This window comes from Prosopis cineraria, unplaced genomic scaffold, assembly GCF_029017545.1.
Source record: "Prosopis cineraria cultivar Desert tree isolate PC_DT_omini unplaced genomic scaffold, ASM2901754v1 PC7, whole genome shotgun sequence".
NCBI lineage: Eukaryota > Viridiplantae > Streptophyta > Magnoliopsida > Fabales > Fabaceae > Prosopis > Prosopis cineraria.
In genome coordinates this window covers 37,894,052-37,919,425 of record NW_026555338.1, presented here as the reverse complement: position 1 = coordinate 37,919,425, position 25,374 = coordinate 37,894,052, and the positions used below count along the sequence as shown (strand labels likewise).

Sequence of the window (25,374 nt, the reverse complement as noted above, 5' to 3'; positions counted from 1 at the left end):
TCCCTCGTCTTCAACAAACAGCAGAGGCATGGAAAAAGAACCAAGTGCGGAACTTTGCTTTTAGGAAGAGGGGAATTATTCGCAGGATTGAAGGGATTGAGAAGAGAAATAGTTCCCAATTTCGGTCAGGTCTCAAACGACGTGAAGCTCAGCTTTGGCAGGATTATCACAAAGTTGCAACTCAAGAAGAATTATATTGGTTCCAAAAATCTATGATGTATAGTGACTGTTTTTTCTTGCATCTACAATCTCTAAACGCAAGCAGCAGAAAATTTCAGCTTTTAAAGATTCAAAGAGAAATTGGGTACAAGATTCAACAACTTTGAAAAATATGACCTGACAATATTCCAAGGATCTCTACACCAGAGACCCATGATTGACTAAAAATGTTAATTGGCTATCAATTTTCCAAGTAATTTCACAAGTAGAGCTGAATTGGATTTAAGGGATGGTTGATTTCATTGAAGTCAAGAATATTGCTTTTTCTATTGTGGCTTTTAAGGCACCAAGGCCGAATGGCATACAAGCACATTTCTTTCAGACCTAATGAAATTTAATAGGCCATAAAATCTTTGCTTTGGGAATTCTTCTTAAAATTGGAGGTGGTTAAAGAAGTTAATTAGACTAATATTGTTCTTATACCAAATGTTGAGCATCCCACATCTCTAAAGAGTTTTGACTCATCTCTTTGACACAATTAGAGTTTATAGTGCACAGAAGCATAAAATATTCTTCATTTAGAAAACGTTTGAAAGAAGAGGGCAAAAATATAATTTATCAAAATTTTGGGTTGTTTGTCGCAGCGAACCACAGAGACATCTAGCCTATGGCAACCTGCATAGATATAGCAGCAAATGATGATTTAAGGGCTAACTTCCGACGCATCTCAAATCTTTATCCAACGTTTAATTAAGGCAATTTAGGTGTCCATTGAAAGCACAAATAGAGAGCTAATTAATGGCACTAGTTTCATTTTAAAATTTGTTCATACAAAAGAGTTGGACACTTAAATATACTTTAATCACTTTTTCACACACATGTAGTAGGAATACAAATAATTCATGCTAACATAAAGACAACATTTGGAATTAATTAAAGTGAAAGTGTTGTAATAAACAGGTGAAGTAGGACAATGAACAACAATTAATAAAAGATAATAAACCACATACGTAGAATACGAACAAATCGTGCTAACATAAAAGTAACATTTGGAATTAATTCAAGTGAAAGTTTATAATGAACAAGTGAAGTAGGCAATGAATAATTTAAAAGATAATAAACCACATACAATAAGTTTACGAATGAGCCGTGGTGTTATAAAAGTGACACCTGAAATTAATTCAAGTGAAAGTATTATAATGACCAAGTAAAGTAGAATAATAAATAATAATTTGAAAGGTAATGAATCACATATAATAAAGACATAAAAAATCATGTTCAAATCTTAACAAGGACAATCCTATCATTTTTTTTTTTAAAAATTCAATTTCAATTCAACACCTTAGACTTAATAAAATTTTAAAAATTCAAGAGTTTTCTTTTTTATTATTTCTTTAAAATTCATGCATTTAAAATTTTTATTTAAATAGTTTAAAAATTTTAAATGAAGAAAACAGATGAAATGAAATTCAAGCATAAGAAACTAAAAATAATGAATTTATTTTATTTTTTAACAAACAATAAATGAGAAAAAGATACAAAAGTCATGAAAATATTAATAGTGAAAAAGCGAGAACAAAATATTTTAAGTTATTAAAATTTTAAATAATTAGGGTGTAAAATTATAAAAAAATTATGAATTGAAATAGATTTGTAAATTTTTATGTATTAAAAGTAATGATTTAATTCAAATTCAAATCTAAATTCTCATTAATCCAAACACATCATTATGTTATTTAAAAGTCTAAGATTCATTCTTCGGACTTAATTCAGATTTTTAATGCATAATATGAATATAACATGTCTAGTTCCGAGACGATCTGTATACTTGCAGACTGATTCCGAGCCACGGATATTAGGTTCCCGGGGTCTGAATTTCACAAAATTGTGACTCGTGAGGGCTGGACACAAACTACAATGTAATCAGTGACCCAGGCATTCCAAGGGACACAATCAGAGTCATTCAAGACAAATCAGCCTTCGCGCCCAGCCCCCAAAACCAGTAGAAATTCACATCCAACGAGTACTTCATTGAATTGTCAATGTAACTATCAGTTTCTCTCTGATGATGCCGATTTTAGCATACAGAATGGTTTGGTTTGTAAAAATCAGTTTCTGTTTCTAATACTGGAAGAATGCTTAAAGCTGAAGAACCAAGATGCATGCCTCGAACAATACCTCCATAGCCAACCCTTATCTTTTGGCACAAAAGTAAGATAGAATCCCAAAGGGCCGCTCTTCCCTGAGACAAATGTTAGGACTGTTAGCATATCAATAACATAAAATAACAACCCTGCAGGTTGAAGAAAACACTATTGGCTGCAACAAAGTACTTCTTCATGTAGCATTCTTATAAGCAATGAGAATATCTTTTAGGTAGAAAAGAATAATTTTTTCAAGGTTACTAGTATTTCCATTGTGTTGATAGCTTGAAAAAAATATATTTCAGCCACGACCAACCTGAAGAGAAAACTGCAGCTTCTTATCCCAATACAGGGCGAAAATTGGGGGGCTCTGCTTTCCAACCACCAGTATACATGCTCCAGGATGCAGAACAGAAGGGACAGTAGCTACTACAGCAATGTACTTCTCAGGAAACCTTTCCTTTGGAGGAAGGACTCCCAAGAATAGGGGGTTCTTGCTTGACTGAACCCCAGCATGTGAGGTGGCATCCACATGCAGCATCCATTTTGGATGCTCTAGGAAAGCACAGAACAGATATAAGAGCAAGTGAGAATCAGACGGCAGCTCAGCTGTCCACTTCTTACTTTTTGTATCATAAACCTCCCCACTTCCAAAATACTCGTAATTCTTCAAGCATGTTCCTTCCGCAAGCTCTTTTTAAATATACACAAGATAACTCAAAAAATTAGACTAGTGTTCATCTTCAATTTATCAGGGAATCTCATGGAGATAACTGATCAAACAATAAATCCAGTCTAAGATTACCCAGGATCCTTTGCACAGTGTAATCGGCTCGAACAGTGCTTTGAGGTAGTAAACCTTTAACCCACTCTCCTTTAACCAAGGCTTGAAGTTTTTGGTGTTCGGTGATGGCATCCAAGCAATCCTGCATGATAGGAACCAAAGTATTCTGCTGTGCCTGTGGGCCCTGCTGCAAATTTGACAGAGGCAACTTGGCTGTATGCAAGTGCAGGCAATCAAGAAATTTTAAAAGCTCAAGTTCACAAGTCATTAGCATATATAACCAAACTGTAAAAAGATAAATTCAATTGAATGATGCGAAGCAACATACACGTGGAACCCTCTATAGCTTGCACCAGAGTAGAACGTAACTGATGAAGATGTCCATCTTCATTGAGAGCCAATTGTGGTTGCCAATCTTTTGTTTTATCGATTGCTGAGAAGGTAGCAGGGGTTCCAAGAGATGGCATATCATTTCCAACTTGATTAATTGTGATTGAAATACCAAGTTTAGAAGCTGCTTGCATAACCTACAAACATAAAAATATAAGGGCCATGGGGAATACAACTAAATTAGCTACTATTTAGATGATATTATGTTATGGGCCAACCCCCTACCCCACCCTCCCTTGCAAAAACGAAATAAGTAGAAGACAAGTGGGGGAAAAAAAAGAAAAGAAACCATGCCAATGAATCATGTATCGCGTTATTTTATCTTTCAATTGCCTCTAAAAGTTTTCCCCTCTTGTATAGTTTACTACTAATCACAATTGAAATGTAATGAAAATCAACCACGAACCTGTACGAGAACTGTAGCACTTAAAATGCATCATGGGATTACAACTTAAAAAAATAAAAATATAAGGATGAAGTGCTATAAAATTTCAACATCAAACATTCTCACATGATCATGGACTGTGGTCATTTTTACCCATTACTGACTCCCACTATCAGGATTTAGCCTGATTTGACTCCTCCAGTGAAGGGAATTCCAGCAAACAGTATAAAAAAAACTAGTGCCTCTGACATAAAAGCAATTATCATGACAAAAATGAACCTGGATATGGCTGTTCTCAATCTTGGTAAGCAAGGGGTTCAGCAAGACTGAAGAAAACCATTGCCTCAGGTGATCACGCCACAGCTCAATTTGAGGATAGATCCCAAGATGTTCAAAAGCTTCAATAGATTCTTCCATGGACATTGGTGAAGGGAGATCACTCTCTCCTTTCTTTGGTGGGGTGCTAAACTTTTGGGAAGCTGCAGACATCCTCACGGGCCTCAGAGGTGTTAGCCTTGTAGTTCCAGAAGTTTTAGCCGACCCTGTAGCTGTATTAGGGCTCGCAATGCCAAAGCCAGACATAGTAGGGGGTGGAGTGAACAGCTTCCCTGCTGATTCGTTGATTTTTTCACTGACTTCTGCTAAGAACTGTTCAAGTTTTTCTTCTGATGTTATCTTGCTAGCACAAGAGGCTCGCCTATTGGACCAAGGACCTGATATCACTGAATCTATTCCACCTGAATTCTGAAGAGATGGTGGAGGCGAAGCCACCCCAGGGACAACATATAGAGATGATAAAGGTGACTTTGAGGGGGTGCTGATGGGACGTCCCTTACCTCCCCTATTGGAATTTGAACCATCGTTGTCAATATTTGGAGAACGTCTAGGACTGGGAATTAGCTGATGAAGGGGCACAAGCAAATCTGAAGATATGGACGGTGATTTAGACTTGGGATGCTTTTTAATCGATTCATATTGAACACATTCTGCCTTTGGCTTCACTCCTAAAAGCCCTAATTGATGATTTGTAAGAAACATCTCATTCTTACTAACTTTGGAAGCAGGCATCGCTGGAACAGCAGCAGCATACCTGACTTTACGCAAAAATATAGCTTTAAGGAGGGCAAATACAGTTCCAGCAAAGATGAGACCCACAAAAGTCTGCAGAGTCTTGGTAAGCCAATCTGATGTTCAAGACATTTATTAGAAGAGCTATAGTATTCAAAGCAATTGTGCCAAAGGATGAAGAGGAAAAAAAAATACTAATTGAGCTTGAGATCTTACAGGCTGTCTCTTGAGAAATATTTTTCAGCCTCAAGAAGTCAATTAACCCATCTTCCCTACAATATGCAAAACTAGTTAGATAAATGAGTCGCTTATAAAGTATCGTTAAGTAACACTACAGAGTAAAGTCAGAAGCGAATGACAATTGATTTTGCGTATGAAATCCAGGTACGTATAGCAGAATTAAAACGGATAAATTATATTCATAATATGTAAATATTATGGTTCTCTATTCATACTCAAATGAATTCAGAGGATATAGGAGGTAAAGCAGAAGAGCTCCAAATTTCTTATTCAACAGGCAGTAGTCACTACACTTCTATGACAACTACAAATAAAACCGCAACTATCTAGCCTCTGCCGTGGATATATATTTCCTTCTAATCGACCACATGATAAATTGAAGGTTGCAGGCCGTGAGAAGCAAAGAGAACTACAGCGACAAGAGATTGATACAGGTCGTGAAAAACCTCAAATGATCTACTAATGGAAATATGATCTTTCATAGAAACCGCAGTCACAATTTAACAACGTCACTTAAAGGAAAAAGAAAAATTCAGCAATTCTTTTATTTCTAGTTCTTTTATTATTTGTCTCCCCAGTTCTTTCTTGCTGCGAAGGAGCGGTGAAAGTGGTAAACTATTAACCACAATGCAGTAGAGTACCTGAAGAGAACGGCGATAAAAGCTAAAGAAGAGGCAGAGAAGAAGGAAACGATGCTGAGGAAAGTGTGGCTGGAAGGTTGGAGACTGTTGGCGGTAAGGACGGCAGAGAATGAGGGGTTTTGGTAGACGGAGAACTTGGAGGGCTTCGGTGGAGGCGACGCCTTGTCTCTGGTAGCCCCTGCATCCATGGCGGGTTAGGGTTTCAGGCGTCGGAACACAGAGGCAGGAGGACTCCTTTCAAGAATCTGGCAGTCCCAGCGGCCAGTGAGGTTGAAGTACTCGGCCGCGACAAGCAGAGTCAAAATTTACAAACCCACACCGAAGTTATGGTCCCGCTTTTGCTGGGTCCGGTTTCCCCGCTCAGCTGAGCGCATGGTACTCATCAACCGCGCTTTCTCGCTCCTTTTGATTCCGCTCAAGGACAATTGGACAAATTAGAAAAGTAGAAGGAATGGCCATTGGATTATTTCCGGGGGACCCACCAGCAAAACTCATGGACTCGTCTCCCCCGGATGAAACAAGTTTACTGAGTCAAAAAAATACGAGTTTTTGTCATCTTCCCTCTTGAGAATGTAAAGAACGATTTGCTTTATTGCCACACACAATATTTTATAACTTGTTTTCCATGTATGTTAAATAATAAAAAACAATTTGTTATTTCAGGATTAGTTATACCCACGTAAATTTAAATTATAATAGAATTTTTATTCTCTCAAATTTAATTTTTATCAATATAATATTTTATTTTTATATTATATTTTTAATTCTCTAGGTTCTGAAATATAAATTGACCCTTAAATTAAACCAATGTATAAAATATGTTAATAATTTGACATGCATACATGTGACTAAATGAGAACTATTCAATTTTCATAAGTTATTTGATTTCTTTATTTTCTCTTCTTTGATGATTTTAAAATATAAGAGAATATATTAATAAAAATTAAATTTAAGGAATCAAATTAATAACTAAGATAAATATAAGAAATTAAAAATTTCATTTACCCCTAAATTAAAATAATGAGACAAAATTTAATTTGTGTAATTCCTATAGAATTTTAAATTTAAACAACAATATTATATAATTTTATACATATTAAAATATTTTTATTGCTTATTTATATTATATATAATTGAAAAACGGAAGATACGCATGGCACTGTAGTTTTTGGCTCAATGAACTTATTTTCATCGGGGGAAAAAAGATACAAGTCTGCGAGTTTTGTTGGTGGGTCTCAGGAAAATAGTCCCTATAACCAATTTCTTCTCCTTTTCTATTTTGTTCTTGGGCAGAATCAAAATGAGGGAGAAGACTGTGTTTTGGTTTCCTTGTATCACCCAAAACGAGGTGCTATTTACTTGATGCATACCATGTTATATATGTGTCAAAAGTATGTGTGTGTCAAAGTCCCACATTGATTAAAAGAAAGACTCTCCTAGTGTATATATACTAAGGAATGAAGTGGGCTAGTAAACTGGGCTTGGAAAAGAAGTGGTCTCGCGCACATGAGACAGGCCAACTCAGAGCAATCGCAGTTGAAATCAGCCGATTCACCCCCCTGTGTGCGATTTGCAAATAAATAATTATTTTGGCTTGCCGGAGAAACTCAAATTTTGGCTGTCTGGAGTTTGAAGTCAAACTAAGAACGTTTTTTTTATCATTAAACAAATTAATTTTTTCTAAACGTTTGTCTTCCCAACGTTTCCAGACAGGAGGTTGAATGCGTTTTACAAACGTTTGTGTAACCCCAACGTTTCCAGACAAGCTTTTAAACAATTTCTATGAGACTATAACCGAGCTTTTAAACCGGTGGTAACCCCCCAACGTTCATGTCCACCTTCGGGCTATATATAGCTATGGGTGCAGACAGATCGATACACAAGCCTCTTGAGTTCTCGCGGTTCTCTCTTCCTCCCTCTGTGAATCTGTCTGTGTTTGTTTGTGCTTGCGTTTGGTCTCCGTTGTTCTGTTCCCTCGTTCCACCGAGGAGGTACTTGTTTAATCCTGGGGAACTGCCGGCCGTCGGACGGTGTGCCGGAATAGTTCTTAAGGACAGCGTCCTTCCGGGCACGACTCAAGCAACCAATCAAGTGTCGCTGTCCATGTTTGCCGCCTATGTAGCCAACAGACCATGCGCTTGCTACATTGCTGAGCAGAGAAACCAAACCCTCTTTAGCTTGGGGAGAGGGTAAGGGTGTTCAAAATCGATCCAAACCGAAAAGACCGATCCAAACCAATCCAAACCGACAAAAACTGATCAAAACCGAACAACAATTAGGTCTGCTTCGGTTTTTACAATATAAAAACCGATTGATTCGGTTCAAGTTCGGTTTTAAATACTAGAAACCAAACCAAACCTGATTAAAAAAATTTTATTTATTTATTTGTAAAATATATAACCATTTATCTACAAGAAGCATTTTGTTTTGAATTTTTATAGTAATAAATAAATATTTTTAAAATACTTGAATGAAAATGCATAATATTAAGTAATTATAATAATCATGCTATGATCATCATTTAATTATTTACAACCTAAAAGCCTCAGCATTCAATTTTTCTACAAGAAACATTTTGTTTTGAATTTTGTATAATAAGTTTTTTATTATTTATTAAAGTATAGATACATAGATAAACATTTTCAAAGGATTTTAATGAAAATACATAATATTAAATAATTTTAATCTTAAAAACTTATATCAATTTTTATGATTAATTATTGTTATCACATTGAAATTTTATTATATTTTTATACCTCTATTTATGAAAAAAAGGAGTCAAAAAGAATTAAATTTAATTTTAGTACATAGCACCATTATGAAGATGGAGAAAAGGAAAAAAAATTAAACAAGTGCATTAAAACTTGATCAAGACCTTAACCAAACCGAAAATAAAACCGAACCAAACCGAACTGCATAAAAACCGATCAGGTCTCAATTATCAATAAATCGAATGGTTCAGTTCGGTTTAGTTTTTGCCCAAAACCAAACCGAACCGAACCTATGAACACCCCTAGGAGAGGGTGTCTCCACTTATTTTTCCTCAATTTCCCTCTCATTACTTTTGGATCAAAACTTTTCAACAGTTTGCATTTAATTTTTGATAAAATTATTATTTTAAATTTATATAAGATAAATAAATAAAATATTATAATTTATAATTATTTATATATCTTTGTAAAAAGTTAAAATAGTAATTTCATCAAAAATTAAATATGGACTGTTGAAATTTTAATCTGACAATAATAAGAGGGAAATGGAGGGAAGGGAAGTGGAGACACTCTCTTCCCCTTTTGCTTGTGGTGCTGTCTAGCACTAGTCATATTTAAAAAATTGCCTTTCATAAAAAAAAAAAAAGGAAATAGCTTAGGTATAATATTTGTGATCAAGTTGTTTTAATAATGATAAATGAATCTCTTTTTTTTTTTCAGATTTTCTTTAAAATGGTTTCTAACTGTGATAACAGACAGTCTATTAGTTGTCCTTTCTTCTGGTTACATTTGACAACATCGTGGAAAGCAGGCTAGGCAAACAAACTTCAACAAGTTGGTTAAAAAAAAACAAACCCTTCAATAATCAATAGCACCTTGCAGTAGCAAATCCTTCAAAAATTCACGAGGACAAGGGTATAGACTAAGAGAGAGAACGCCTCCCGAACGCATTTTCTAACAACCAAATATTCTGATTAAAACGCAATGTCTGAGCCAGCCTGCCTGCAGTTACTGAATACTTTGGCAAGCATCTGAATCTTTTAGATGGTCACTTATATTTCACCCATTCTTATCATCAAAATTAACCTCAGATGGCTTTCTTTAAGATTTTTGAAAGGTTGAACACGATGCAGTTGGCAATGAGTGAGCCAAATGATAGGCAACTTACATGCTCCAGAATACCTGTTCTTCGATATTTTTCGATGTAGTTATTTGGCCTTTTCAACCGTAAAATTCGAGGTTGATTGGAAACATGATGTGGTTTCAACTTGTGTATATATATATATATATATATATTATATTTTCCTTCCATTATTATATAACTCTTATTTTACAAAGGGAAAATTAAAAAATTAGGGGCCAAGGCTCCCCTAGTCCTCCTCTGTCACTGATGGTGATACCAGTAGTCCATGTATTTAGACATACTGGCATGTTTACTCAAAATTCATGGCAGTTTTACTATTGGCTATCCTTAATATTATTCCTTTTTACCCTTGACCCGCTTAGTAGTTGGCCTCATAAATTAGACGGCCAAACGCTATAATTACATGAGAAGCGGACTCAGTCAACCCTGCGCCACACTGTAGGTATACTTTGTCTTCTAAACATTGCAAATTTTAACCATCGATTTCATTTGTAAATGAATTAGAATCATTATCTTGAATCATATTATTGGTGGCCCTTCAATTTATTTACAAATCAAGCGTACTATTGTTTTTTGATTATTCGCAAATCATTCTAACTCTTAAAATTTTGGCATAAAGCGTAGAAAATTACTAGGCGTCATTTCCCCAGAATCAAATGTGACTTGTTCATGCATCGTCAAACGTCCAGCGACTTGCAGAGAGTCAGCTCCTGAACTGTTTGTGTGTGCTTACAATATACCACTGATGGCAAGAAATTGGGAGACTTCAACGTTATACCACACAGCATGCAAAATAAGACTTAGGCAGTAATGGTTTGCCAATACATAGTGCTCACACAATCTGCCCTTATTCAGGAACTTTGGTCTGCTTGGTTAGGCTTAAGAGCTCAAAAGAAGATAATCAAATCACGATCATATGCGGGAATGATTAAATTACATGGAACGATTCCAACATATACTTAGGATCCAAGACAACCCTGAGCCTCAGACTCTAACTTCTGTAGGAGAAGAATCTGGCTGGCCCACAGATGAGGACTTGGAAGCCTCCATTACCCCTGGTGCCTGTTCCAAACAGCTGTGAGTATCATCAGTAATCATCCCAATTGTCATCTTCTCGACTTCTACTTGGGTATATATATGGATCTTAGACACTACACTGCAGAACTCACTGCACAAAAAAGGAATCAAGCTTTTTTCTCAGTTTTGTCAGGGTAAATATAGTGGAAGTATGTGGTGGCTATTAATAAATGACGGAAAGGTGGCAAAGCAATTTAACAATGTTGTGTCCAGGATGATGAATACTTACTGCCATGGGTCATCCCCTACAACCATAATGTCATCTTCACTATCGGTGTACAGGACCCTCCATCCTTTATCAGGATCCTTTATAAGGCCTTCCATGCCAAACAGTCGCTCTAGTTCACTCAACAGGTCACTGTAGCTGCTCAGTCTTGAGAGGTCAATGGCTCTTCCAACTAAGCTACCTTGCTTGTGAACCTTCATTCAGTGGATGTTATATAGGTGGACAAAACATCAAAGGAAGAGAAAAGGCATATCACAATATAACGCTGTTGCTATCATCGCTCACCTTTGTGCAACTCCTTTTAGCAGAGCCCTGCAAGTTCAGAGAGTTGCCTTCCCTAAATAAGGGAAACCCAAATAGTTTACAGGCAGTTACCTTCCCCTCATAATTATCGTCATTTGAAATCCTTAGACTTGCTTCTAAAGAAGCAGCAGCAGAAAAACTGCCCTGCAGTTTGTCCTTGTTTGAGAGTTCTGACCGTCCAACTTCCTTTAATGTGAGCTCTGCCTGAGTGGAAGGAGCGTGGACATCCTCTCTCAGGAAATTTGCAGATTTAGAGCAAAACAGGCTGCTTTGACCAGCTCTGTGAATGTCACCGAAAGGAAAATAAGCAGTTTGAAGGTCTTCTGATCCTAAAGTGTCAAAGTTGGTTTTGGATGCCTGTCGTTGGTTCAAAGTTGTGCAACTGGCATTGGGTTTACTCCAAACCCCAAGGTTAAAATCAGCCTTTCCTTTCAGAGATTGCAGTGGACATATTTCTTGACCTTGCAAGACCCTTAGAAACTTGTTAGTCTCAGCGAAGCCTGCATAACTAGAAGGGTGAACCCTCATAAGCTCAGCAGCAGCAGCCTTTCTTAATCCAGTGGATGCAAGATTTGGATGACTGGGAGGACTCATCTCAAAATCTGGCTGGTTCTTCAATGCATCACGCCCAAAATAGTATGATGCAAAACCTGTATTTTCTTGACCTTGCAAGACCTTGGGTGATATTACGGACTCCTCAAAGTCCATAAATGCACTGCCACCTCCTGCCCCAACCAGAAGCCAAAAATGAACAGGATTAGAATGCACAAAAATGAGCTGCAAGGATTTATGCTATTTACACGCACTCAACATTAGGGCTCATACCGGTCATGAGGTGACTTGAAGTGGCAGTTTGCAGACCTGTCCGCAATTTCTTTAGTCTTGGGGATGACTGGATGCTAAAGGGCGGGAGAGAAACAGAAGGTTCAATCTCCCATGGAGAAATTCGATCTTGATGATTAGTAGCAATTTCGTCATCCCATCTTACCTGTGGATGTAATAGTAAGCTTTCATTATAAAGCTGCCATCAACACATGCTCATTACCCAGTTTAAATACATTGGGCATTGTATGGAACTACTGCGGCTTAACTGCAAGATATTTGAGTCAAGTCCAGCTAGAGAGGCGACTAAATCAAGCATGAAAAAAAATAATAGACTGCAAGAAGATATACGTAGAAAAGAAAGTCCAGTGAGATCAAATTTCCAGGTGACTTCCTCAAAGTGGCTTTAAAAAAATTCAGCTTGATGCTACTTGTTTGTAAATCCGACTTCAATGTCTTTCTCCCCTTACGCAATTTTTTTTTTTTGGGGTGTGCTGACTTTAATGTCTCTGACAGCTCCCAGTCATATGGGATTGAATGGCTACTGGATTTGCGTAGAAAATGATTTGATGGGAGCGAAGCATAAAATTGTTCAATTTCTGTCAAAATGTATTGCGCATGAATAACAAAAAATTGCAAATATACCATCAAGCACCTCCATTTTGATTTAGGCCATCTGTAGGGATCCAAATCACGCATTCCAGTCACTATACCACCATTGCACCTGCAAGATAGGAATATACTGTTATATTCATCACAAGGAATTGTTTGTAAAGTAAGACATTTGTAAAATATTTACAAGCATAAAGTTGTTTACCTTCTTTCAGAAGATTCATCCATTTCAAATTTCATCTTGAATGTTGTCCCAATGGTCATTGGATTCTTGATGCTTTTGACATATTTCTGGTAAGGGACAACAAAATCTGCATGACTTGCCCTGCATGATAAAGAAATCCAAACATAATGAGCCAGAAAGTATGGTCCAGTCACGAAAGGTTCAAGTAGCATGCAAGAAGTCTTTGGTTCAAACTTTTGTGACACTATGCACAAAAAAGAAAACGGAATATTTTGCTTGAATCATATGCTAATCATATTAAATATTTCTATCGATGGAAAGTAAAAGAGTTTCCATTTATTAATGAAAAGTTATTGGCAAAAGAAGAATCAATTAAGATAGGAGAGAAGAAAGCAGCAGGCATCATCCTCCTAAAGATCTTATCATCTGAATTTGCAGAAAAGCTGTAAGCCTGTTCTGTTCAAAATTCAAATCAAAGTCCTTGGTTTTTTAAAAAAATATTTGAAGAAATACAAACATGACTGTTTTAATGAAATTAGGGTTTGAATATTCCGCTTCATTTTCATTTATCTCGTACTTCCTTATGTTTCCAGGAATCCTTTTAGCCTCCATATTTATATGCTGTTTTCCAATAATCTGTTGAGCTTCCAATCTGGTGTAGCAGCCATGACTGATAAGTTACCTTTTAAGCTTTGTTTTCTCAAGTGAGAGGCTAATGGCCAGATGTAAAGTGGCCCGGTTTTATCCAATGCTATTGAGCCACCCCATGTAGCGTGATGGCAATATTTTCTATTTTGGACATTCTATTCAGCTGAATTATATGGGTAGAACCAGGCCACTTTACATCTGGTCATTAGCCTCTCGCTTGAGAAAACAAAGCTTTAATCGAGAAAACAAAGCTTAAAAGGTAACTTATCAGTCATGACTGCTGCACCAGATTGGAAGCTCAATAGATTACTGGAAAACACTATATAAATATGAAGGCTAAAAAGATTCCTTTTTCACATCTATGATTTCTTAATGACAACAGAATTTCCTTGGTAAACTTAAATTATATAATAACAATAAATACTTCTCTCAGTTCTACATCGCTTATCATGTCAGCTTAGATATTATGTCAAGAACCTGACAATCTCATAAGCTTAAATTATCAGCAGAAAGCCAAAGAAGGAATTCCATTACAATCTTAAACAAATTGTTATAGATAAGCATAATGGCCAAGCAGTTTTCATCTCATTTGCATTTAAAATATTAGTTGGCTAAACGTGTACCTTGGGCTGTAGAAAACATGAAACACGCTTTTGGTGGATACGGCATTAGCCACTGCAGACAGGAAATTAGGATAGCAATTCTGATCACCAATAATTGACTCTGGAAGACCATTTCTAGGTCGAACAGATCTCCTGATTCCCAATCTCAGTTCTCCACTTTCACCTCTACAATGCATTTTTAAGCAGTAAGGGATCTGTAGCTGCTAGAATGATAAACTCGTCCTCTATAGAGACTGGATAATATGAGTAGTAAATTTCATTTTTAAGTTCAGATATTATTAGAACATTTTTTCATGCTTTAGCGGCACGAAAATTGTAGATTCTCATATAAAAGAAAACACAGCATTTTAGATATATGCCCATATTAAATTAGACTTTATCTTTTGAACCCTTTCGCTAGATTGGTACTTGAGCACTACTATGACAAGAAACAAAACTAGCTATATTTAAAGATAAATGCATGCCAGCTGACTGATTGATAGGAATAGGAATAGGAACATGAAAGTTATCAGTTTGTGATTTAATATTTTGGGTTATACAAGGGGAATGCCCCTTAATTGATGGAAGATGATTTAATATATCAAGTCATACAAGCTTCACTTTCTTTCAAATTATGCATCTGCTAAATTATGTCCATGCGACACATGATGAAAAATCTTCCGTCTAGGAATTAATGCCACTAAAACATCTCAACTCAACATATATGTACCTCAGAAAAAGTACTGCATCGCCAGATACAAGATTCTTTTGGCTGACAAAAATACTCCAGCCAGTTGTGAGCAAGTGCCGCCTTGGCTGACCTGAAAAATTGCAGCTTCAATTTTTAACCCAACAATACATTGTTGAAGTCATGCTACGTTATTCTTTGCAATCTACCTCTGTAAATATGGCGAAATTTCCACTCTACTCCGTGAAGGTCTTTTGCAACAAGCTCTTGGGAGGGTCTTTGCTGCTTATAATCCTGCATAAAAAGAATTATCACCTCAAAGGAGACTATACAATAAATAATTTTTAAGTTCATCAAGCATCAGTGAAAAAGAGAACTAGAAATTGAACCAAAGGAGGAAAACAGTCTTCAGCAGCCCTGCGAGGAACGGAGAACCCCCCGTGAGTGCTAGTATCAGAAGCAGTAAGCGTTTTGCAGAACATGTGAGGGGTTGATTTTGCGGGTAATCCTCCATTTCCCTCCTCATATGCTCCCAATTTCTCAAGTTCTTGGCCCGCCAAGTGCATTCCTGCTAACTGAAGGCAGCTCAAGACTTTAGTGTTTAGTCTCTGTGTGTAATCGAAGTCATTAATTCAAGCAAATTCCTATGTATAAACGAATATTCCAACAGAGAATGAAGTCCGCAGCAATCAGAATTTAATGATTTACGTAGAATATGGCAGCTTCCTATACCCACAAAGAAGACACGATTTTCCTCAAACATACTTGAGATGCATCAGAGCAGAAATAAGTTGAGTTAAAGGCCAACCTCAGCCTTGTGCCAAAATATATATATATATATATATATATATATCTGACACACACACAGAGAGAAGAGAAGGGAAAAGAAGGACCAACCTCTGTCTGGGGAAGCAAAGTAACCTGTGTATAAACCTCATCATTCTCCTTGTTGGCCTGTTCAGGGAAATAACAAATATGCTAACGATTACAAAAATTGAAAACCAACTAGAAATAATCGAATTAAATGAGGGAAGCAGGTACAATTCAGTGTGTGAAGATAATTTGGCACTCACAAGAAGCTGGACGTTGACGACGCTGCAGAAGATTTGCGGTTGAAGGTCACAGGTGGGCATGTCACCGGGCGAGAAAGGAGAGAAAGAGGCAAGCTGTTCAAGATGACCCTGGGGAAAGTAGACCACTACATTTCCTTTCTTTGGGAGGGAGGTGAGGGGGCCGGCACAAGCATGCCAGAGTTCGAGATAAGAAGAAGAGACGCGAGGTGAAGGCGAGTTGGGAGAGGAAGAAGTGGAAGAAGAGAAACACGAAGCACAAGCGCCTTGCTCACAGCGCCCATCGCAGAAGGCATTCTTCTCGACCTCAGTCACTGCATGGTTCAGATCAATTTCCATGAACACCCAGCGCAGCTCTGGCGAGACACAACGGAAGCAGAACAAGTAACAGAATATTAAAAGTTGCAAGGAGGGAAGGAAGGAAAGCGAGCGAGGGTGATTAAAAAGAACATCCGGAAAGTGAAAACTATATAAAATGGAAAGGAGGGTCAAATCACATAAAGGAATTCATATATGGAGGGCACCACAAAGTTATAAAACCCCCCCTCCGGGGGGGGGGGGGTGGAAAACAGCGTCAAATAAGAACAAGAAATTCAAAGTATGATTCCTCGCCCATTTGCAGGTACTGAGTAGAGGGAGCAGGAGCAACAGACATGGACAAATGCACAGGAAGCACAGAAACAAAAGGCGAGAAAAGCCAATGCGGTAGTGGCTTTTGGACTTACCGACTTCGACTGTTCGAGAGGAAGGGGGGGTGACTGTGTAGGGTGGGGGGGACAGGCTTTGACAGTACAGAACCCACACACACCCCACCCCCGTCTCCTTTGCTATGCCTCGCCTTTATCTTTTCTCTGCTAATAATTCCCTTCACTGCGGGGGGGAGGCCCTCCACCAAGACAAAAGGGGGTTTTCATTCAGCTCAGAAACACCGAATACCATTTTTCCCCGTTCAGAAACGAATAGTAAAGATTGAAGAAGGGGCCCTTTTTTATGGTGAATCCGCATTTCATACCATGCATGGACAATCAAACACGGGGGGTTTGTAAACAAAAATCTGACAACTCAGTGAAGCCGATGAGGTTGGTAATTGTGGTAGCAGGGAGATTAACAGAGGTCGGGGAGGGAGGTGATAAATTGAAAGGGGGTCTAGAATCTAGATACGTGGGAGCGGGATTGAAATCGGATGAAAAGGATGGAGCAACAATGGTAGGCGCGTTGTTAGTTGTTAGGACTCAGTGAGTCAGGAAGCTTTCAGGAGTCCACGCACCGTCTTCTTTTTACATATCTCACGTCCCGTCACCTTGTCCTCTTTAATTTTTTCTGCCCATCATGTTTCGACCATACTACATCATAGCTTACGCGCCCGCATCCACCCTGCTTTCCTCTCCTGGAGAAGGAAACACCATTCAAAGATTATTGAAACGGGGGGTTTTTTGGAGTGGAGGTTTTATTTGATTAAAAAAATTTTAAAAGAAAGAAAGGCAAAATCTCCAATCCCCTCCTTTCAGCCCATCTAAATTGAAATTTTTTAAAGGAGAGCCAAATATCTGGATTAATTTGCTTTTCATTTATTTGCTCATATTTCATGAATGCCATCTGTAAAATAAACTCCTTTTCTTGCTTGCTATCACGGTTTGCTACTTCTGACAGTGTTGCTACGTTCTCCAAGCGTTAGTTATCTTTAGGAACCCATGGAGCAACCGAAACAATGTCCACCATGAGTTTTATGGATCTGCTTATTATAATTCAATTTAAATAAGAAAAAGCCAATCAATCAGTGTTCGCAATTCTGATTTTAGGAATTTACGATATAGAAGCTGGAGGGCCAACTATTTCGTTTCAATTTAATTTACAGTCCATACAAACTAGAAAATCAAACATAATTAATAAGAAAAGCCACCACTATTCTGGATATAAATAAGAAATCATCACTGTTCATTGTAATTGCATATTTAATTAAATGATTGTCCATCATTAAAAAACAGTATAAATTAATTTACATTAACAAAATAGTAAAATTTAGTATTTATGAATATAATAATAAATTAGTTGTCACCTTCCCTCTCCTTTCTTCTTAAACCAAAAAAAATATCATTAAGAAACATAGCCTAATGAAACACACCCTTAAAGTATTTAATATTAAATAAAGATTAAAAAAACTCAAAATATCACTACAAGATTGGAGGCCTAATTTAAAAATAATTTTTATAATAAAAAGACTAATATCCTTACTTTTTTTTTATTTAACAAATAATCATTCATTAATTAAAAAGTATACATTCACATTTAATCTGAAAAAAAAAATTATTCGCTAATAGATAAGTTTAAAAATCTAAAGAAGCTTTACTGTGAGAAATGACAAGTGTATATCATATTTTAACAAGTATCAATTTGCATTAACAATAAATTATTTGCTAATTGATTAATTCAAAAAAATGACAAAAGCTTAGTTGCAAGAAGAGACAAGTGTAAATTATATTTTTCTAAGTAGTTATTTATTAATTAACAAATAATCATGTATATTTAATGAGAAAATAATTGCTAATTGGGAAGTTTAAAAAGGTAAAAGAAAAGTGAGAGTATTATAGTATTTTTACATTTAGAATTATTTTCAAGTCAATCCTCTAATCCTGCCATAATATTTTAAAATTTTACTATCTATTTGATATTAAATTGAGTCAACGATTCTTGAATGATATTTTTTCTTATTTGATATTGAAAGTATTCTAGACTATTTTAAACTTGACAGTATAATAAGTTTAAAGTTTTGAATTTGAACAGCATAGGGTAAATCTGCATAGGAAATTTAAAAGCCAAAAGTTATTTGCCTTAAATTTATTTTGATGAAAACACATTTTAAAAGTACTCTAAGTAGGTGAAAGTGGATTTGACCAATGTAATTTGAGAAAGCTTTTTAAAATGTGCATTTGAGGTTGGGCTATTGTTGAGGGGGTTAGAATATGTAACTATTTTGGATATTATATCATGCTACCTCTAATTCTTTTGCAATTAATTTTAATGTTAATGTATATTGACTATTTATATAATTTTTGACCAATATATCAAATTTTGTATTCTTATTTTTTAACATATTAAATTTTATGTTATTTAACATTTTTATTACACATATTTTTCAAACATTTCTAACATGAAGCATTTGTATAAGAAAAAATTATAAATCATAAAAATCAATGTTCATTTTTATAATTGTATATTTAAATACACTTTTTATATATAATTCAAATAACTTTTAATTTATTAAACTGATTTTTTTAAAAAAAATATTTTAATATAAATTTTATTAAGTTGACCTACTAAATGGATATTTGACAAATTTATTTTTAACCAACGAAAAATCAAACACATATTAAATTTGAATTGATCTAATTAAATATGAATTATATATGTTAATAATTGATAGATTTATTCAAAATTTTATAAATTTTTTATTTAAAAAAAATACTGAAATCCGAACCAGATTGTGGTGCTCATCATGTGCTCCCATGAATACCAGATGAAGGGCGGGAGGATGGGAACAGTGTAGGGAGGCAGTGGGAGCAGAGGAAGTGATGGAATGAAGGAGAGGCCTGCGTCGTTGGTCCAGCATCCCTGATCCTCACTCTTTTGCCCCTCCTCTTCCCTCCTATTTACCCTTTCTATCCCTCTCCCGTTACTCCTATTTCATGTCACCAACACCCCCCCGGCTAGGGTGAGCAAAATCGAACCGAAATCGAGAATCAAATCGGATCGAATCGAATTTTTATTATTTGATTCGGTCTATTTGATTTTTCGGTTCGATTCAGTTTTTTATTTAAAAATATTTCGGTTGATCAGTTCGGTTCGGTTAATAAAATTTAAAATCAAATAGACCGAACCGACCGAATTATGTATTACTTATTAATTTATAAATTATTTTATTTTATTATTTTAATTTATATTGAAATAAAAATATGAAAGTTGAAAAAAACCCTAATCCATAAGTCATATCCCGCCTCACTGCCTCAGTCCGGACAGACGCAGACCGCAGCCTTACTCACCCTGACCCTGTCTCATCTCAAGTTTCCTCTCGGCTCTCAGACTCTCATCTCTCAGATCGCAACTCGCAAGTCGTCTCTCTCGCCGTCATATAGCCTCACCAGTCGCTCTCTCTCATCACTCATCAGCCATCTCTCTAGCAGCTCAGGTCACCACAGATTCACAGCCTCACTCAATCGCTCTGTCTTAGCCTCTCAGACTCTCAACTTTCAGATCGCAAGTCGTCTCCCTCAAGCCGTCGTCGTTCGCATCTCTCGCATCTTGCCGTTCGCATCTCTTACATCTCAGGCTGATTATTCGCAGCTCAGATTTCCTATCCCTGTTCTGGCATCTCAGTCTCTCTCTCTCTTGCCCTTGCTGTCACTAAACTCACGGAGACACTGTCTGAAGGCGAGAGGCTGCTTAGATCTGTGAAACACAGAACCTTAAGCTTGAAGGACGATTTGCGTAAAGCATTTTAACAGGTTTTTTGCTTCTTTCCTCGAAATGCAGCTTTTCCTCTCTCTCCCTTTGATTTGGTCGGTTCTTGTTGTCTTGATCTACCATGCCCAAGATCTAGTTGTTTCATAAGAGTTCTAATTGCTTCCTCTGTGAGTCCACACTATGAACTTTATGCTTGATTATGCATTGTTGATTATGCATTGTTGAGATTCATGTCGTCATTAGCTGTGAAGTTCACTGTAGCTTGACAATGAGTTTTCTTTGGTTCATCTTCCGTCTATGTCCTTACTTCTTTGCTCTTTTTTGTTTATGTGGTGTGTTCCTTTCAAGCCAAAATGCAACAAAGGAAAATGTTATTGGGAATTTAATTGACTGCTTTCGCGTTCTTTGCTGAGTTGCTCTGTCTCTACTTTGTATTTATTTTTTTTGATTGCTATGCATTGTCACAGATGTCTTCTCAAGCTGAAGCTATGGCTACAAACCAAACTGAAGTTAATGAAGAAAACAAAGCCCCAGTAGCATCAAGTGGAACTGAAGTAATGAGTTCCTTGCAAAGGATGAAGAGGAAAGCCATGAGGCCAAGATCTGAGGTCTGGGATCATTTCACTAGATATGTGAATGAGCATGGGGGACCAAAGGTAAGTGCAACTACTGTGAAAAAGAATTTTTTAGTGATCCTAAAAGAAATGGTACTACTGCACTAAAGAACCATATGACAATATGCAAGAAACGACCTAAACTAGAAGAGCCTAGGCAAACACATTTAAATTTTAGTATAGAAGATGATGCTATTGTTCTTGCTACTTGGAAATTTGATCAAGATGCTATTAGGAAAAGTTTGGCTGCTATGGTTGTGACTGATGAATTGCCATTTAAATTTGTTGAGGGGATAGGATTTAAGAGGTTTATGTCTCATGCTCAACCAAAATTTAAGATTCCTTTTAGATGGACTGTTGCTCGTGATTGTTTTCAACTTTACGTTGATGAAAAAATCAAATTCAAGGATTATTTGATCAATAGTAAACAAATGATTTGCCTCACTACTGACACTTAGACTTCAATTCAAAGAATCAACTATATGTGTATTACAGCCCATTTCATTGATGCTGATTGGAATTTGGTTAAAAGGATTTTAAATTTTGTTCCAATATCTAGTCACAAGGGGAGGGATATTGGAATGGAAATAGAGAAATGTTTGCTTGAATGGGGGATTGAAAGAGTGTTTACTATTACTGTGGATAATGCCTCTACTAATGATGTTGTTGTGTCTTACTTGAGAGAAAAAATAATAATTGGGGCCATTCTATTATGAGCTGTTGGTTTTTACATATGAGATGTGTTGCTCACATTATTAATTTGATTGTGGTTGATGGGTTGAAAGAAATATGAACTTCTGTAAAGAAAGTAAGGGGGACTGTTCATTTTGTGAGGCAATCTCCACTTAGGATGAAAAAATTCAAAGAGAGTTGTGAAGATGAGAAAATCCCAAGTAAGCAATTGTTGTCTTTAGATGTCTCTACTAGGTGAAACTCTACCTATTTGATGTTAGAGACAGCTCAAAAGTTTGAGGCTGCCTTTAGGAGGTTTGAGGATAAGGACCCTTATTTTAGGATTGATCTTGAAAGTGGGGAGGGAGTGCCTAATGTTGAAGATTGGGCAAATGTAAGAAAGATGACAATGTTTCTAAGTCATTTCTATGAGTTGACTTTGTGTGTTTCTAGTTCTTCACTTGTCACATCTAATGAATTTTTTCATGAGATTTATATGTTATTCCGCCTTTTGGATGAGTGGAGAAAATGTGATGATTTGGAGTTTTCTTCAATGGCTTATAAAATGAAAGAAAAATTTGATAAGTATTGGGGAGATCCTTCAAAAATCAATAAATTGATGTTTGTGGCTGCTATTCTCAATCCTCGGTATAAGCTTGAGTGGGTGCAATATTCACTTGATAAGATGTATTCTAGTGAGGTTGGAAAGCAAGTTGGAGGGCAATTGAATGATTTGTTCATTTCTTTGTATAATGAATACAAAGAACATGTCTCTCCTTCAAAGCAAGTTGAAAAGGAGCAATCATTTAATTGCTACGAATCTGATGAAGATGATGACCCAGCTGTGAAAGTTAAAAAAATTCTTGAATATGAAAAGAAAAAATTCATGAGTGAAAGGCTTGGTAGGAGAACTAGTAGGACAGAAGTTGACAAGTATTTGGCTGAAGAAATTGAGATGGATAAGGATGATTTTAATATTTTAAGTTGGTGGAAGTTGAATGGGCCTAGATTTCCCATTCTCTCAATTGGCAAGGGATGTTTTGGCTGTCCCAATTTCTACTGTTGCTTCTGAGTCTACTTTCAGCACTGGAGGACGTGTGCTAGATTCATCTAGGAGCTCTTTAACTCCTAAAGTTGTGCAATCTCTTGTTTGTGGTCAAGACTGGCTTCACCACTCACTTCCGGTTCTAGTAGAAGAGAAGATAGATGACGCACAAAAGATTGAGAGAGGTGATTTATTATGTGTTATATTGTTTTAAATTTAATGTTGAGTTATTGGTTAAATGATATTAATATTAAATACTTTATTTATGTTTAGATCTTCAAAAAATTGCTATAGAAGCGAATGTGGATGTACTATGAGCCTTTGTTCTTAATGACTTGAGGTAATTATTTATATGTTAGCTTTTTAATTTTTAAATTTAATGACTTGAGGCACTGTGGCTGTTTAATTTTAATATACTGTTATGTTTTAATTGTTATAGCTTGAGGCACTGTGGCTGTATATAGCTTTTTAATTGCTATACTATTATGTTTATTATTTGGTAGTTATGTAAGCTTTGTCGTCCAGTTCTTTTCATGATGATCTGTAAATAATTCTTTGCATCTTCCAGTCATGGCAGCAACAGCACCTGAGGCTGAGGAATCACAATTTGATGCTCGTCAATATGACACCAAAATTAATGAATTGTAAGAACTATAATCTTGTTCCTTTAACAAGTTATAAGCATATTTAATCTAGATTTTGCTTATGATTTGTCTTTACATTAGGCAAATTATTACAATTGAATGCTTATACTCTCTACTTGATATTGGTAACTTCTTGATTTCAAACTTTCAGCTGATGGGCAGGATTTCTTGGCTTCTTATATGATTTTTACTTGTGTAATGTAGGTTGCAAGATGCTAGTGCTATGGTACTCCATTTATGAAGGTTGCTTATTTTATTTTGTTTTACTAATTTGGATATTTGATTATTGTAATGGTTTAATTTTAATATTTTAAAGACTTGTTGGTTTCTATGACTGGATTATATAGTACTGTGGTTGTTTAATTTTAATATTTGAAGTTATCTTCTTCTCTTTATCAATATTATATGGCACTTGGCTGATAGGAATTCCTCATGTGGAATTGAACAGTGATGCGAGCTTTTTTTTTTGGTTTCTTTCTTATTCGTTTTTTTTTGTCAACTTTTTTTGGACCAAACGGTGATGTGAGCCTGAGGAAGGATTCTTTATATGGCATTTGGCTGGATTAAAAATTCTGTTAGCAAGCATATGTTAAAATGGGCTCATTGAAAAAAACGAATAAAAAAAAGCCCAATTTTATAGTATTGTTTTTTAATATTTAAAAAAAATGGGCCCAATTTCAAGTAGCCCAATATGAAACCAAAAAATCGAATTAACCGACCGAACCGAATTATCAAATTTCGGTTCGGTCCTTATTCGGTTTGATTGGTTTATTCGGTTCGATTCGGTTTTCATTTTTAGTGTTATTCGATCGATCGGTTCTGTATATTTTGAGAACGAACCGAACCGAACCGACCGATGCTCACCCCTACCCCCGGCCCCCAAAAACACTCACACAACAGAGAGAGAGAGAGAGATGTCCACAAATGGATAATAGACAAGTTGACATGGACGTCACTTACATTACATGTTCTGCCTCTCCTGCCCTCGTCTTCCAAAAGCCATCCCAATTTCATCTGTCAGGACATCAAAGTTAGTTCAGTTTGCATCATAAGAGGGCTTGCTTTTTTTTTTTTTTGTCCTTAAGAGGGGGGGGGGTTAATTCATTCCCGGGCCGGCCCCATCATCATTGTGCTCTTGTCAGTTGTCACCTGCTACCTCTCCAAAACCCCTCCCCTCCATTCTACTACTTGGTATTAAAATAAAACCTCAATATGTACAATATAAATTTCATTATCACCGCACCGTCTCTCCGTGTTATAACTCATGCGGCTTTCCTTATATTCCCCTCAAATTTCAATCTTTTCCTTTATGTTTTCTTTCATTCACTTCGTAATAATATGAATCAATCACAGCAACATCACCCTGTTTCCTTCCCCCCCCCTCCTTAATTCGGTACACTACGTTTGCTTTATTTACATTTCTTTTGCCAACGTTTTATTTACATGTTATTTCTACTATTTTATCATATCCGGCGGCATACTGAAATCTGTATTTTAATTGAATTCCTTCCGTCTGACTATACATAATGCATATACATTGACGGATCTATGATTATTTCTTTTTGTTCCGCCGGGGGGGTGTTCTTCTGCTTCTACCTTTGAAGGTGCAAGATTTAGCAAAGCGATTTTTTTTCAGGCATGCCTTTAAATATTTTTAAGGAAGGAGAATGTTATGGGGGTGATAAATTTGTCACTGTATATATATATATATATATATGAAGCCGGAAAAAAACAAGACGAATAAGCGTATGCATATACATGAAGTAGGCACTTGATCCAACATAGATTTACGCGATTTCATCCTTGATCTGTAGTTTTACTGCGTTCAGAAGACCTCTCGGCGACCGCTCTTTCCTACAGTAAAGATAATAATTATATGAACGAACGTGCAGCTGACTAGGTGAGCATATATTTTACTGCATGCGCTTTCATCAATAATATCCAGCCGTGACCGTTGTCATTTTCCTGTTAAAGTATAATTGTCCTGTGTATGCTCACTTCTTGAAACGAGTTTCATATCGCAGTGCCCTTTTTATTACTGTT

General features: G+C 36.3%; 2 protein-coding genes and 1 long non-coding RNA gene across 3 annotated transcripts; 1 reads left to right on the top strand and 2 right to left on the bottom strand.

Annotated features, from left to right (window-relative positions):
* Positions 1-1,984: 1,984 nt before the first annotated feature.
* LOC129314853 (uncharacterized) lies at positions 1,985-6,297 on the bottom strand. The gene is made up of 7 exons (XM_054958295.1): positions 5,812-6,297; positions 5,147-5,202; positions 4,142-5,046; positions 3,416-3,614; positions 3,109-3,300; positions 2,620-2,996; positions 1,985-2,401 (listed from the first exon to the last, which is right to left on the bottom strand). Exons 1-7 carry the CDS (start codon positions 5,997-5,999, stop codon positions 2,237-2,239), a joined length of 2,082 nt encoding a protein of 693 aa, XP_054814270.1. The 5' UTR covers positions 6,000-6,297; the 3' UTR covers positions 1,985-2,236.
* A 4,117-nt stretch (positions 6,298-10,414) lies between these two features.
* LOC129315817 (auxin response factor 4-like) lies at positions 10,415-17,291 on the bottom strand. The gene is made up of 13 exons (XM_054959889.1): positions 16,624-17,291; positions 15,902-16,254; positions 15,726-15,782; positions 15,218-15,403; positions 15,038-15,122; positions 14,871-14,961; positions 14,162-14,326; positions 12,912-13,031; positions 12,740-12,818; positions 12,098-12,260; positions 11,255-11,997; positions 10,973-11,163; positions 10,415-10,834 (listed from the first exon to the last, which is right to left on the bottom strand). Exons 2-13 carry the CDS (start codon positions 16,235-16,237, stop codon positions 10,651-10,653), a joined length of 2,400 nt encoding a protein of 799 aa, XP_054815864.1. The 5' UTR covers positions 16,238-16,254; positions 16,624-17,291; the 3' UTR covers positions 10,415-10,650.
* A 5,125-nt stretch (positions 17,292-22,416) lies between these two features.
* Positions 22,417-23,621, top strand: LOC129315192 (uncharacterized). Its single transcript, XR_008594410.1, has 4 exons — positions 22,417-22,872; positions 22,961-23,027; positions 23,256-23,331; positions 23,536-23,621. It is a non-coding gene; the product is annotated as an uncharacterized LOC129315192 (long non-coding RNA).
* Positions 23,622-25,374: the final 1,753 nt, after the last annotated feature.